Below are 14111 nucleotides of genomic sequence, written 5' to 3' on the forward strand. Positions count from 1 at the left end.
GCCGCCTGTTGCAGTTTGCCCGGTGTTGGTCGGTCACCACGACAGACACTTGGGTTTGCGAGGTGGTCTCACACGGGTATGCCCTCTCCTTCCGGCACAGACCCCCGTCTCGATTCTTCACCACGGGTCTGCCATCAGACCTGAACAAAGCCGCGGAGCTGCAGAAGGTCTTGCACACTATGCTCCAGGCTGGAGTTATAGTGCCTGTTCCATTCTCCCAGAAGGGCCAGGGTTTCTATTCCAATCTCTTTTTGGTGCAGAAACCCAATGGGTCGTTTCGTCCGATACTCAACCTCAAAGCTCTCAACAAGTCTTTGCGGGTACCGAAGTTTCGGATGGAGACCCTACGGTCCATCATTCTGGCGCTGGAACATGGGGACTACATGGTGTCATTGGACATACAGGACGCTTACCTGCATGTCCCTATTCTTTCGCGCCATCAGCAGTTCCTCAGGTTCGCAATCCGCAGCGACCACTTTCAGTTCCGGGCGTTACCTTTTGGCCTGGCGGCAGCACCACGTGTTTTCACCAAGGTGATGGCGGTCATGGCGGCTTCCTTGCGGCTGCAGGGAGTCCGCATGTTGCCGTACTTGGACGACCTTCTCTTAGTGGCAGGATCTCCGGAGCTCCTTCTACGCCACTTGGACCTGACCATTGCGGTACTGCAATGGCACGGCTAGTTAATAAACTGGCAGAAGTCCACCCTGATCCCGTCTCAGCGGATTCTGCACCTCGGAGCCTTATTGGACTCGGGACAGCAAAGGATATTTGTGACGAGGGAAAAGATCTCTGCCCTGCAGTTGCGGGTGCGCAGTTGTCTGCAGAGCCGCCGGTGTCTCTACACTCGGCGATGAGGTTACTGGGTTCCATGGTGTTGGTTTTCGACATGGTGGAATATGCCCAGTTTCACTCCAGACCTCTGCAGCACCTGATTCTGTCCAAATGGAATGGACTGCCTCAGAGTCTAAAGTCCCAGACGATGGTGCTCACTCCGGAGGTTCGCCTGTCTCTTGCCTAGTGGTTGCAGAGGACCCATCTCAACAGGGGTCGTCCGTTCTGGGTGGCGAATTGGGTCCTGTTAACAACGGACGCCAGTCTTCAGGGCTGGGGAGCAGTCTTGGGTCCACACTTGTTCCAGGGCCGGTGGACTCCGGCAGAAACGGAGCTTCCAATAAACATCTTGGAACTCCGAGCAGTTTTCAATGCTCTCCAGCAGGCACACCAGGTTCTCCAGGGTCACCCAGTGCAGGTCCAGTGGGACAACGCTACCACCGTGGCCTACATAAATCGGCAAGGAGGAACCCGAAGTCGGGCGGCTCTCGTAGAGGTGTCCCGAATCCTGGTATGGGCAGAGCGCAATCTTCCGGCCATATCAGCCGTCTTCATCCCGGGAGTGCTAAACTGGGAGGCGGACTTTCTCAGTCGCCAGGACGTTCATCCGGGGGAATGGTCTCTGCACCCGGACGTTTTTCAACTACTGATGGACAGGTGGGGTCTTCCAGAGATCGACCTCATGGCGTCCCGGCACAACAACAAGTTGCCGGTGTACGGGTCTCGCACAAGAGACGAAAAGGCGTCTCTGGTGGATGCTCTGTCCGTCCGGTGGACGTTCTGGTTCGCTTATCTATTTCCTCCGGTTTCCCTTCTTCCGCGAGTGATCCGGAAACTCAAACAGGAAGGAGGGACGCTCCTGTTGATTGCTCCCGCATGGCCCAGACGGCACTGGTTCTCAGACCTGCAGGGTCTGTCCGTGGACAGTCCTCTGCGGTTACCGCTACGACCGGACCTTCTGTTACAGGGTCCTTGTCTTCACCTGGACCTGACTCGGCTGTCTTTGACGGCGTGGCTGTTGAGACGGCCATGTTGAGGTCCAGGGGGTTTTCCAGCGAACCATGCTAAGAGCTCGGAAACCGTCTTCCGCGAGAATATACCATCGCGTGTGGCATACGTTCTTCCAGTTGTGTCGACCGAGAGGATATGCACCGCGGGAGTTTCGTCTGTCTAGAGTGCTAACCTTCCTACAAGCGGGACTAGACCATGGGCTGCACCTTGCTTCTTTGAAGGTGCAGGTTTCTGCCCTGTCGGTCTGGTTTCATCGTAGGATTGCTACAATCCCTGATGTGCGTACCTCTATGCAAGGTGTTCTGCGAATTCAGCCGCCTTTTGTTCCACCTGTGGCGCCTTGGGACTTGGCTGTGGTCCTGAGGGCTCTCCAGGGACCGCCGTTTGAACCACTGGGCTCAGTGGATCTTAAATGGCTAACAGCTAAGACTGTTTTCCTTCTGGCCATAGCTTCGGCCAGATGTGTTTCTGATTTAGGGGCTCTCTCTTGTAGACCTCCTTTCTTGATTTTTCATGGGAACAGGGCAGTGCTACGCACTCGTCCTGAGTTTCTTCCCAAAGTTGTTTCCCGGTTTCATGTTAACGAGGAAATAGTTGTACCGGCTTTTAACTCACCTGGCCTTCAGTGGGTGAGGCCACTTTGGATGTTGTGCGGGCCTTAAGGACATATGTTGACCGCACTTCTTCGTTTAGGAAGTCGGACGCCTTGTTTGTCCTCTATGGCTTCCGTAAAAAGGGTTGGCCTGCTTCAAAACAAATTTTGGCAGCCTGGATCCGTATGGCCATTTCAGAAGCTTATCTTCATGAAGGCCTGCCGGTTCCTCCTTCTGTGAAGGCTCATTCCACTAGATCTGTGGGTCCTTCGTGGGCAGCTCGACGTGGTGCCTCTGCAGTCCAGATCTGCAAGGCGGCCACGTGGTCCTCTGTCCATACCTTTGTGAGGTATTATGCGTTTGACACCTTTGCCTCTCAGGATGCTTCCTTCGGGCGGCGGATTCTCCTTTCAGCACAGGAGCGTCCCCACCCTTAAAGGATACTGCTTTGGGACATCCCCAAGGTATCCTGTGGATACCCTATGGACCCTGAAGTAGAAAATATGAGATATGGTAAGAACTTACCCTTGTTATCTCTATTTCTACGAAGTCCATAGGGTTCCTCAGGACTCCCGCCCTGTCGCACCTGTGCTGCAGATGGGCTTTGCTCTGGTCACCGGTTTTTCCGTCTCCCTCTGGTGAGAATGTGATTCTTGTGTGTGTCCAGATCTTTCTTCTCTCTCTACCTTCTCCTCCTCCGGCCTATGGCTTGGTACGAAACGGAGATGCCTTGGCTCGGGGGCGGGGTATAGGAGGGGGACCCTAGTGCATCCTGGGAGGCTGGAAACTTAACTCTATGGTGCCCGATTCCTGACGTCATCACCTATACCCCAAGGTATCCTGTGGAACCCTATGGACTTCGTAGAAATAGAGATAACAAGGGTAAGTTCTTACCATATCTCATATTTTTGTCTTGGACAAGTCACTATTGTTGGGTTCATGCCTCAAAAACCACTTCTGAGGGACCAAAGCACTAATCATTGGCGCTTATCCTTGGCTCCTGTTACACTGTAGTACAAATAGGGTAAAGCTGCTGCTACTACCTGTTTCTGGGCATAGTTCACAATTTGCATACACTAAATATTTTCGAATTATATCACGTGTAAGTATGCTTAGAAGTAGCCTCTTTTTTAACTGTACATTATTTTTCTCTCCCCTCCACCCCAAAGTCAGGTCCAGGGATTAATCTTCATGGTGCTGCTTCAGTTACTAAAGAAACCTTATGCTGCCACTGACCCATCCGCGTGTGGTATGAGTCAGTTTGAAATATACGACTGGTCACGTATGTAGCAACTTTTTATTTTTATGGTTTCATAATATAGAAAAATGAAGGGTATTATCTATTTTTGGAACGCTGGATTTCCAGTGTGGCATGTCTGAATTTCTTCTTAAACTGTACTTGTCCCCTAAACACAAACAAGGCATCTAGGTTATGGGATGAACTAGCTAGCAAAATGATGCACACTGGTTCCGCCCACACAGAAAAGTCTCCACTATCAAAGGCCCACTAAAGGTGCCCACACACATAGCGAAATTTTACACGATTTGGCCGATTTCGACGAATCGTGACGACGAATCGGGTAAAAAAAGTACAAATCGTGAGTTAATACTCACGAGCACGATGCCGATGCGCGTCCCCGCTCGTCGTACATCGCATCTTCTGATCTGCCGTGCTGTAGGGCAGATTAGCCAATCTGGGATACAATGCATTGGCTGCAAGATAGATCTTTAGTCAGATTGGACATTTTTAACTCGTGATCACGACGGCAAGGGAGCTCCCGTGAAAGTTCATGAGGAAATTGGCCATAAAATCGTATTGTGAGGTCATCGGTATGTGTGTGGGCACCTTTAGGTCCACTAAATGGATTAATCACCAATAATGGGTATTCCTGATGGAGAGAACCACAATATATGCATTATTGGAGAATTAGAGAGTAATGTATTTTAATGGCTGAATGTAGATTTATAATACAGATTATAAAATCATAGAGTCGATGAGAAGCCAGGTATAAGGAGTTTCAGCACTTAAGGGCTCATTTATATTTGAACATCTTTTTTTTTTTTTTTTTTGCATAATGTACCCAATTCACTACTGCACACATACACGCATGCAGGGGGGGTATCTGAGTACCCAGAAACCCCCCTGCCCGACGATCAGTGGCGTAGCGCCGTCGGTTTACACTTGTACTACCCGGCGGTGGTGTGTTTGTTTTAGCAGCCAATGAGAGTCAGACAGACTCTCATTGGCTGCTGTATCCACGGCCGGAGCTTACTCATGAGCTCTGCCTTCCCGTTCCCGCAGTGAGTGATGGGAGAGACACGTCATGACGTCTTTCCCATAGTGCTGAGCGGGTGGGTCATGTGTTATATAAGTAAGGGGCACTGCATAGGGTGGACCACTACTGGGGCCACTGTATAAGGGGCACCACTGAGGGCACTGCACAGGGACACCACTACTGGGGGCACTACATAGGGGGGCACTATTAAGGCCACTGTATAAGAGGCACTAATGGGGGAACTGCATAGTGGGGCCAGTAATGGGGGCACTGTGTAAGGGGCACTGCATAGGGTGGACCACTACTGGGGGCATTGCATAGAGGGGGGCACTGCATAAGAAGCACTTCTGGGGACACTGTTTAAGGGGCACTACTGGGGCCACTGTATAAGAGCCATTACTGGGGGCACTGCATAGGGGGGACCACTACTGGTGCACTGTATAAGGGGCACTACTGGGAGCACTGCATAGCGGGGACCACTAGTGGGGGCACTGTATAAGGGGCACTACAGAGGGCACTGTATATGGGGTACTACTGAGGGCTCTGTATAAGGGGCACTGCATAGGGGGACCACTACTGGGGGCACTACATAGGGGGACACTGTATAAGAGGCACTATTGTGGTCACTGTATAAGGGACACTACTGGAGGGGAGAGGGGGTCGTTAATAAATCATGCTGGCTGTATTTTTTTGCCTGCTGCATGTTTTTTAGTGATAGAGGTGTGTGTGTCTGTGTCAGTCAGTGTGTGTGTGTACCCCGTCATAGGTTGAGTGGTATACTTTTTTGTAGTGGTCCTAAATATATATATTTGTGGCTAAATGTTTTTTCATTGGTTCAGTAACCAAGGATTTGGAACTCCCCCTTTCAAAATCCTGCGTTTGCCACTGGCACATAAGCACCAAATATGGGTACCCATACATCTGTGTATATATACAATTTTGCATATCATGGATTACACTAACACCTCTAGAAACAAGATATGACATTCTACTTATGCTATCAATGGGCCTGCTAAATAATGTCATCACATTTCCCTCTATGCATATCAGAAGTTAAATGCAGACCTCCAGATCCTCATCTTGACAAGGAGTAGTAGTCGCCAAGTATAGTATAGTAACTATTATTTGCAACAATTAAAACACATAAGCCATTAGAATGAATAAGTAATTGAGAAAATGCATTATGAATGACTGTTTATTAGTAAAATGTAATGTGATGAGTAAAGAAAGTGAATATAAAATCAGCTTATTGAAACATTCACTAGCCCATGGGCACCATAAAACCAGCTTGAAAATAGAGACTGTTTTATTTCATGCAAAATGTAAAGTGAAGCATAGTGAAATAAATCATTAATGAAATGATGTGTTAAAAAAAGTAGAATCCCATATTCTACTTGCCCCCGCATCTAGCAAATGTTTTGGACAGACCCAACTATTCCACTTGCCCCCGCATCTAGCAAATGTTTTGGACAGACCCAACTATTCCATTTGCCCCCACATTATTATTGTTACATTGTATTTATAGGGCGCCACAAGTTGTCCGCAGCGCCGTACATACAGTAAAGGGTACACAGAACATTACTTTACAATACAGTAACCAACTTATAAACAGAGCACAAGTAACAATTAGAAACACAATTCTAGGTACACAATACAGCTGGGAAGGTGAAGGCTGTCAATGAAGTGCTTGAGAAGAAGGCTGTGAGACAGTGGGGAGGAGGAGCCTGCTCCTAGGAGCTTACAATTTAGGGGAGCAATTGAGTGGGAGGTTTCTGTTAATCATACTCTGAGGTTGTAGCGCAGAAGGAAGGAGTACATCAGATCCTGTGCTATACAGCTGCATATAATCATCCTTCCAGCATCAGGCTCCAATTTGCCTCATAGGTTGACTCATGGACATGATTGGTGGCTGGTTGGCAGGGAAGCTGGGGAGATGCAAGTTTCAGATGCATTTAGGTAAAAGGTCGGTTGCTGTTCAGGCTTGGAACAGCACTCTCTATTATGCAGTTCTTTGTTTGCTGTGGCTTGTGTTCTACTTGTTAGTTTTGTGGTGGACAGTTATTAGGCTGTTTATTTTTACTTCTGCTCTGTCTAAGCTGTGAAATCTTTCTCCAACACAGAACTATCTAGGTCCCTTATTTTACCAGTCTCTAGTGATGTGTCTATCTGAACTGGGTGGCCACCCAGTAGTATACATTAGGGACATCCATCTAGAAAGGCCCCATAACAGCTCTCTCCCATGGTATTCTCTGCCTACTGGAGTTCCCTGCATCAGTGTTTTCTTTGCTCATACAAAACAGCACATGAGCATTTTAACTAACTGAAGGTTAATTAACAAGTGTAGCCAATATTCCTTAAATTCATAAAACCTCTTCCACAAAGTTCCCAATATTAATTAATTGTTCATTATTTGTCAAGCCTGATAACTCTGTCTTTTATGTTTATAAAAAAAAAAATTTTTTTGTTTGTTAATATTAGACATTTTCATTCTTTTAAACAGTTTCTTCTTTAGTTATGGCTGGTGTTTGCAGTTTGGGAGCCTGCATATTTGTCATCTTTTTTCATACGGACTACAAAAGATTAAAAGCTGAAGTAAAATCTGATGAAGATGGCAACGGTCCTGCTACTAATTCCATATAATTGTTAAGACATTTGGAATGTTTGTTAATTTTGATTGCTAATGATTATTACGGAAGCAATCCCTAAAGAAGGATGAAGGACAACTTGATGAAACCATATTTTGAAGACCTTCTTGACATGCACTGACACTTATGTATCTCGGTACTTATTTTGATATTGCTAACAGATTTTATATTTTTAAAGGTTGTTTTTTTTAAATAGAAAAACAAAGATAAATGAAACAAGTAGTAAAGAGGCGAGCTTTAGATAAAGAATAGTAGGACAAAGAATCTTCTTTTTAACCACTTAACTGAAGATTTTTTTCCCCCAAAAGCGTCAGAAATTGTAATATTTTTTTATTTTGAATCAAGTTTAGAAAGTATTTTAAAATTATATAAAAAAATAAATAAATACCTAAGTGGTGTTTTGCACCACCCTATTTCCATATGCCCCCATTGTAAAATTGCCCTCCTGTCCCCCCCAACCCCCAGATGCAACTGCTGTCCATTAGCATTACCCTCCACCTCTTTTGTGGTAATAGATCCACACTTGTGTAACACGCTCCACCCAGTTTAATAGATCGCCGTTTTTCTACTTCCCTCTCCCTCCACCCTCAGTGACCAGCATTATTTTTAAACTATTTTAAAAACCCTCCATGCCCCCAGTGCTAGTTTTTTCCTGTGGGGCATTACACACCCAGCTCTAACCCCCATTGCCAATAAAGCCCCCCCCTCCTGCACAGTGCAGTGTAGCATGGATCAGGGGAGACTGATGATCAGAGGTCCCTCCTACAGCAGATTTCTGCACTTGCAGGAATCAGCCAAATAATGCTAAAACTCCCCCTGTGCACTTTTGTTACGGGGCATGCGCTCCAGAATGCTGCACCCAATTCTGGGGCGCATTTCCAGCAGTGATGTCCGCCACATCACTGCAGGGGGGACGGCTAAACAAGAAAAAGTCTGTTCTGCATATGTGCAGAACAAAGTTCCTCTTTAAAAGCTGGAGGACACAGCGGGCAGAGCAGTTACATGGGGATGTCATCGTGTCGGCTGAAGCACAGCTGGCTCCGGTGGCATCCCGTGCAACCATGCCAGTTGGGTGGTTATTAAAGGTACTTAAAAAGTGTGGGTGTGTGCATACCTACCAACAGTACAGAATTGTACTGCCCATAGAGGTTATGGGCAGAAAGGGATCACGGTCTTACAGAAAATAGCTTGTAAAGACTCTTGTGTGGTCTCGGTAAATTAATAGTATGACCAAATATGCTCAGAACTTTTGGTAGATATGTAGCCTGTAATAGGGTTTTAATCTCTAACCTCTGCCGGTGATCTGGATCATTCTCAAATGCAGTCCCTTTGTACATGTTTTCCTGGGATCTTTTCAGAATCACAAATTAAATAAATAGAACCACCTGTGGATCTTTCAAAATGTGTGAGTCCGTAATGAATACACCTGTACTCCAGCAAAAAACTTAAAATATGGAAAACATGAACTGTTAAGCTGGCGGCCATACACCTAAAGACTATTTTTCCAACCAGCCAACTACAGTATGAAAATCTGGTAATGTATGGGAGCAAATGACAATTGACCGTATGCTCCCAAAACACTGGAAAATTGACAACAATGATCGTTCAGACAAATTGGTTAATTTAAAGTAATTTAACTGACTGTTTTCATCCATTTTCCAGGCTTTGGGAGCGAATGGTCAAATGTTGTTTGCTCCCCATACATTACAAACTTTTTAAGTGGTCATTTTTAGGTGTATCGCTAGCTTTAGTGTCCCGAGGATTTGATTTGAGAAGCACCATTCTAGATCATTCGACAGCAAATAAATATATTACTATAAGCTTTTAAATGTTTTAGAATGAACTTTTGAATCAACATATACCTATAAATGGTTTGGCATGACATTGGAAATATTTTCTCATAATTTAAGGCAGAGAAAATTAGGAAGCAAAGTCTTGTCAACAATGTAGCAAAAAAAATTGAAATTCCTAAACAGCAGCATAAAAAAAAAAAATCTAAACACGTTTGATAACTCGATTTTGTGATTGAAAGGGAAATTGACTGGGATGTAAATCCCACTTATTTTCTGCACACACTGGGTGAATCCTGCCCAAATCAGATACCAACTTATGTTCTAATATGGAACCATTTCCTCACTTATAACATCTCAATTTTAAATATGTACAGTACATACCTATGACATTTGCCTACTTTCAGTTTGCATAATAAACTCATCATAACAGTTACATTGGTGGGTGAAGTAGGTACATGTCTTCTCACTACCTAAACTTAAAATGTCCTTGATCAACCACCCAGGTTCTTGCTGAGTCTCTCTTGTGAACTGAACAGAAGAAGGGGGCAAAACGGGAATAGGTTCCTGCACCGGGGAAAAAAAAAATAACCTATTGATAGATCATTAGTGTTTTGCCAAACCACATACAGAAATACAACTGATCCAGAGAAAGCTGAACATTTGTTGGTATTTGAATCAAAGGGCCTGATTCAGAGACTGACGCTAATGCGCCCGCAACTGCGTCTCCATACGCAATGCAGTTGCAAAAATATGCTAATGTTAGCAAAGATCACCCAAGCATAAAGACGCCCACTACTGCTTTCTCATCTGCGTACAACTACACATACCCATCCTAAACATCGGTACCATCGTAGTTCATCGGTGGTCATTTTACCCTTGCGGAAGGTCTGACCTGACGCAGGCCAGGGAGATCTTCTGCCACACAGAGCTGCATATGCAATTGTAGTGGGTAATTTATGCACGCCCACGTAATGACGTTCAAACGGCCAGGCACACCTGCGTTTCGCTTAACCACCCCCAAACGGTCACTTCCTGTCAATCAATCTGCAATGGCCTCAGTGGTCTGCGTGAACGCACTGCTGCTTTTGCGCACTGCGATGTATGCGCAATGTTAAATAATCGCTCGATCTGCGTGCAATTTGCAGTTGCGTTCATCTCTGAATAAGGCTCAAAGTGTGGTGGTGCTGCCACAGAGTAATGTTAGAATTGTTTTGGGAAGAAAAAAAGTACTCTTTGTTCAGGGCACTCAGGTTATTGTAAATTTTATTATAATAAGGCAATTTTATATCCCCAGCACAGAGCATACTTTGTACTTTCCAAACCTGAGTCTCTCTAGTCTCAGATCCGGTATACAGTGATAATATCGACAAGAACAATGTTCTTGTTGGCACGATAATCCATGTGCCACCATGTTGACCCCAGTAAAATGCTAATTAAAGTATTTTAACGGTGTTGGCAGTATATCTGTAAAATATGCTTCTTTAACAGTATGTTTAGTTTATACTGTCGTCTGTGTAAAATGCTTTATTTAGCATTTTTTTTAACTCAATACATTTTTATTGAAAATTATAGTAGTACATGTCCCATGATATTGTGAAACACATGAACACTTACAATTCAAATTGTACAGCTTACAGTAGAAGGGGAAGAAAAGCAACTCAAGGGCAGAGAGGGATGGGGGAACTTACTCAGCTTACTCAGATGGCCAATGGTCTTGCAAGTGATCCGATGGCTGTGTCCTCGGACGCAGATGTGGATCACACAAGCATGCCTACTCCATTAGCATATGTTGGAATCAATGATGCAGCAACGATGCTAATAGCGTACAACTCTGAATCAGGCCCTATATTCTGGAGCCTCCATCTTGGAACTCAGTAGAACATAATAAGGCACATTCTTCCATAAGGGAAACAAAGTGTGGAAAGATTAGGCAATCTATTGACTTCCAGATCTCTGAAGTCTTCTTTTTTAAACACTTAGGGCCTGATTCCAAGATGTATGCTAATGCAATCGCAACTGCATTCTCTAATGGAATGCAGTTGCTAAAGTATGCTAATACATTCTAAAGCACAGCCGAGCATAGGGACGCCCACTGCTGCCTTCTCGTATCGGTCCGACTACAAGCAAAAGCTGCGTGACTGTCCGATCTGCGCCAATGTTACCGATGTTAACGCTGTTAAGTCAAGTCTGACCAGTCGCAACACTGCAGCTCTCCTGACAAGCTGAAAGCTCTAATGATGTGAAGGAGATTGCAATGGTAAAATTTTGGACGCCCATGAAACGGCGTTTAAACGGTCCAACACTCCTGCGTTTTCTAACCACCCTCCACCAAACGCTGACCACCTGTCACTCACTTTGCAAGTAGTTCTTCTGTACGAGCTTAATTGCAATGCAATTACTACGCGTGCAGTGTCACACTTCCTCACACATCACATGGATGTGTTACTCTTTCGCAATTACACTAATAAATACAACAATGTTGGCTGTGTGCCCTATATAAAATGTAATTATCCAAATTGGATTTTAAAGGTGAATAAAGGCATTCAATAAAGTCTTGTGTTTCAATGCATTACTGCTACCAATTCAAAACTTGTAGCTGTGGTTCTACCTGTGCACAACTACAAAATGGAACATATACTTGGCATAAAACAAATAAATGTGATTCAGCACAGTTGTCCTACGTTACCCACTAACTTAACGGCATGCTATACTTTATACACTACCGTTCAAAAGATTGGGGTCACCCAGACAATTACATGTTTTACATGAAAACTGAATTATTTATCAAATGAGTTGCAAAATGAATAGAACATATAGTCAAGACATTGGTAAGGTTAGAAATAATGATTTTTATTTGAAATAATAATTTTGTCCTTCAAACTTTTCTTTCGTCAAAGAATGCTCCTTTTGCAGCAATTACAGCATTGCAGACCTTTGGCATTCTAGCTGTTCATTTGTTGAGGTAATTTGAAGAAATTTCACCCCACACTTCCTGAAGTACCTCCCACAAGTTGGATTGGCTTGATGGGCACTTCTTGCGTACCATACGGTCAAGCTGCTCCCACAACAGCTCAATGAGGTTGAGATCTGGTGACTGCGCAGGCAGACAGAATACCAGCTGCCTGCTTCCTCCCTAAATAGTTCTTGCATAATTTGGAGGTGTGCTTTGGGTCATTCTCCTGTTGGAGGTGGAAATTGGCTCCAATCAAGTGCTGTCCACAGGGTAGTGCATGGCGCTGCAAAATGGAATGATAGCCTTTATTTAAAATCCCTTTTACCTTGTAGAATTTTCCCACTTTACCAGCACCAAAGCAGCCTCAGGCCATCACATTACCTTCACCATGCTACGTCAGGCACTCTTCCAGCATATTTTCACTTGTTCTGCGTCTCACAAATGTTCTTCTGTGTGATCCAAACACCTTAAACTTAGATTCGTCGATTTCCAATCTTCCTCTGTCCAATGTCTCTGTCATTTTGCACATATTAATCTTTTCCTTTTTTTGGCCAGTCTCATATATGGCCTTTTCTTTGCCACTCTGCCTAGAAGGCCAGCATCCCGAAGTCACCTCTTCACTGTAGACGTTGACATTGGCGTTTTGCAGGTACCATTTAATGAAGCTGCCTATTGAGGACTTGTGAGGCATCTATTTCTCAAACTAGAGACTCTAATGTTCTTTTCTTCTTGCACAGTTGTGCACCGGGGCCTCCCACTTCTCTTTCTACTCTGGTTAGAGCCTGTTTGTGCTGTTCTCTGAAGGGAGAAGTACACACCGTTGTAGGAAATGTCCAGTTTCTTGTCAACTTCTCGCATGGAATAACTTTCATTTCTAAGAACAAGAATAGACTGTCGAGTTTGACATGAAAGTTCTCTTTTTTCTGGCCATTTGGAGGGTATAATCAAACCCACAAATCTGATGCTTCAGATACTCAACTAGCTCAAAGGAAGGCCAGTTTTATAGCTTCTCTAACTAGAAAACCCGTTTTCAGCTGTGCTAACATAATTGCACAAGGGTTTTCTAATTATCCATTAGTCTTCTAAAGCACTTAGCAAGCACAATATACCATTAGAACACTGGAGTGATGGTTGCTGGAAATGGACCTCTATACACCTATGTAGATATTCCTTTAAAAAACAGACGTTTGCAGCTAGTATAGTCATTAGTATAGAGTGTATTTCTGATTAATTTAATGTTATCTTCATTGAAAAAAAACTGCTTTTCTTTCAAAAATAAGGAAATTTCTAAGTGACCCCAAACTTTTGAACGGCAGTGTAAGCCTTTCAAATAGATTTGTTCAGAAAATACGCACTGTTGGTTTGTATAAAGAGATGCCGCAAACATGCGTTTCACAGCAGTATGTAAACAAGAATAAGAATTTAACAGGTTTTTCCACTCTATTAAGTTTGTTTGTTTAATCACACTTAATTGGGTGTATTTAGACAACAAATAGCCACATAATGTAAGTATGGAAAATATCAATCACAGATCCATATATCCTAAAATATCCCGAGGAAAAAGAAAGTAAATATGTCCTATAACATTAAAGTGTATATCCTGGGTTTTGGAGGTCTCTACCACTCCACAACGCACCTGTCTCAGCTCTCTCCGTCCCCCGATGCTTTCGGGGATTGCGACGGCGGAACCGGGAGGCTGTTTTCTGACCTCTGCAAGCTGGGGCCTAGTGCGCGTGGGAGAGCCGGGTCCTCGAATGCGGGCACCTGTCCGGCGAGGATCTCTATTTGGTGACTGGACGGCACCCTCCGCCGCTGAGCCCCGTAGAGACATCCAGCTGAGCTGGTTATCAGGCGGGTGTGGATCCTGGAGCTGCGGGAACAGCACTCAACCGGGTTGGCGCGACCTTCCCCCTGCAGTCTTTAAGGTACAGTGACCCTCTACTTTGCCTTGTCAGGGCAACAGGGGACTACATCACTGAATTCAGCCGACAGCTTTAAAACGGCCATTG

The 14111-nt window shown here is 44.7% G+C and overlaps 1 protein-coding gene across 1 annotated transcript in view; it reads left to right on the forward strand.

The window, feature by feature from the left end:
• SLC49A3 (solute carrier family 49 member 3) overlaps positions 1-11682 on the forward strand; it is a 66279-nt gene extending 54597 nt beyond the window's left edge. Inside the window, exons 9-10 of the mRNA XM_088478397.1 lie at positions 3605-3717; positions 7212-11682. Of these exons, the coding sequence (XP_088334523.1) occupies positions 3605-3717; positions 7212-7351 (253 nt within the window). The 3' untranslated portion in view covers positions 7352-11682. The remainder of the gene's footprint in view (positions 1-3604; positions 3718-7211) is intronic.
• The last annotated feature ends 2429 nt before the right edge of the window (positions 11683-14111 follow it).

This window comes from Taudactylus pleione, unplaced genomic scaffold (genome assembly GCF_031769625.1).
Source record: "Taudactylus pleione unplaced genomic scaffold, aTauple2 ptg000214l, whole genome shotgun sequence".
Classification (NCBI taxonomy): domain Eukaryota; kingdom Metazoa; phylum Chordata; class Amphibia; order Anura; family Myobatrachidae; genus Taudactylus; species Taudactylus pleione.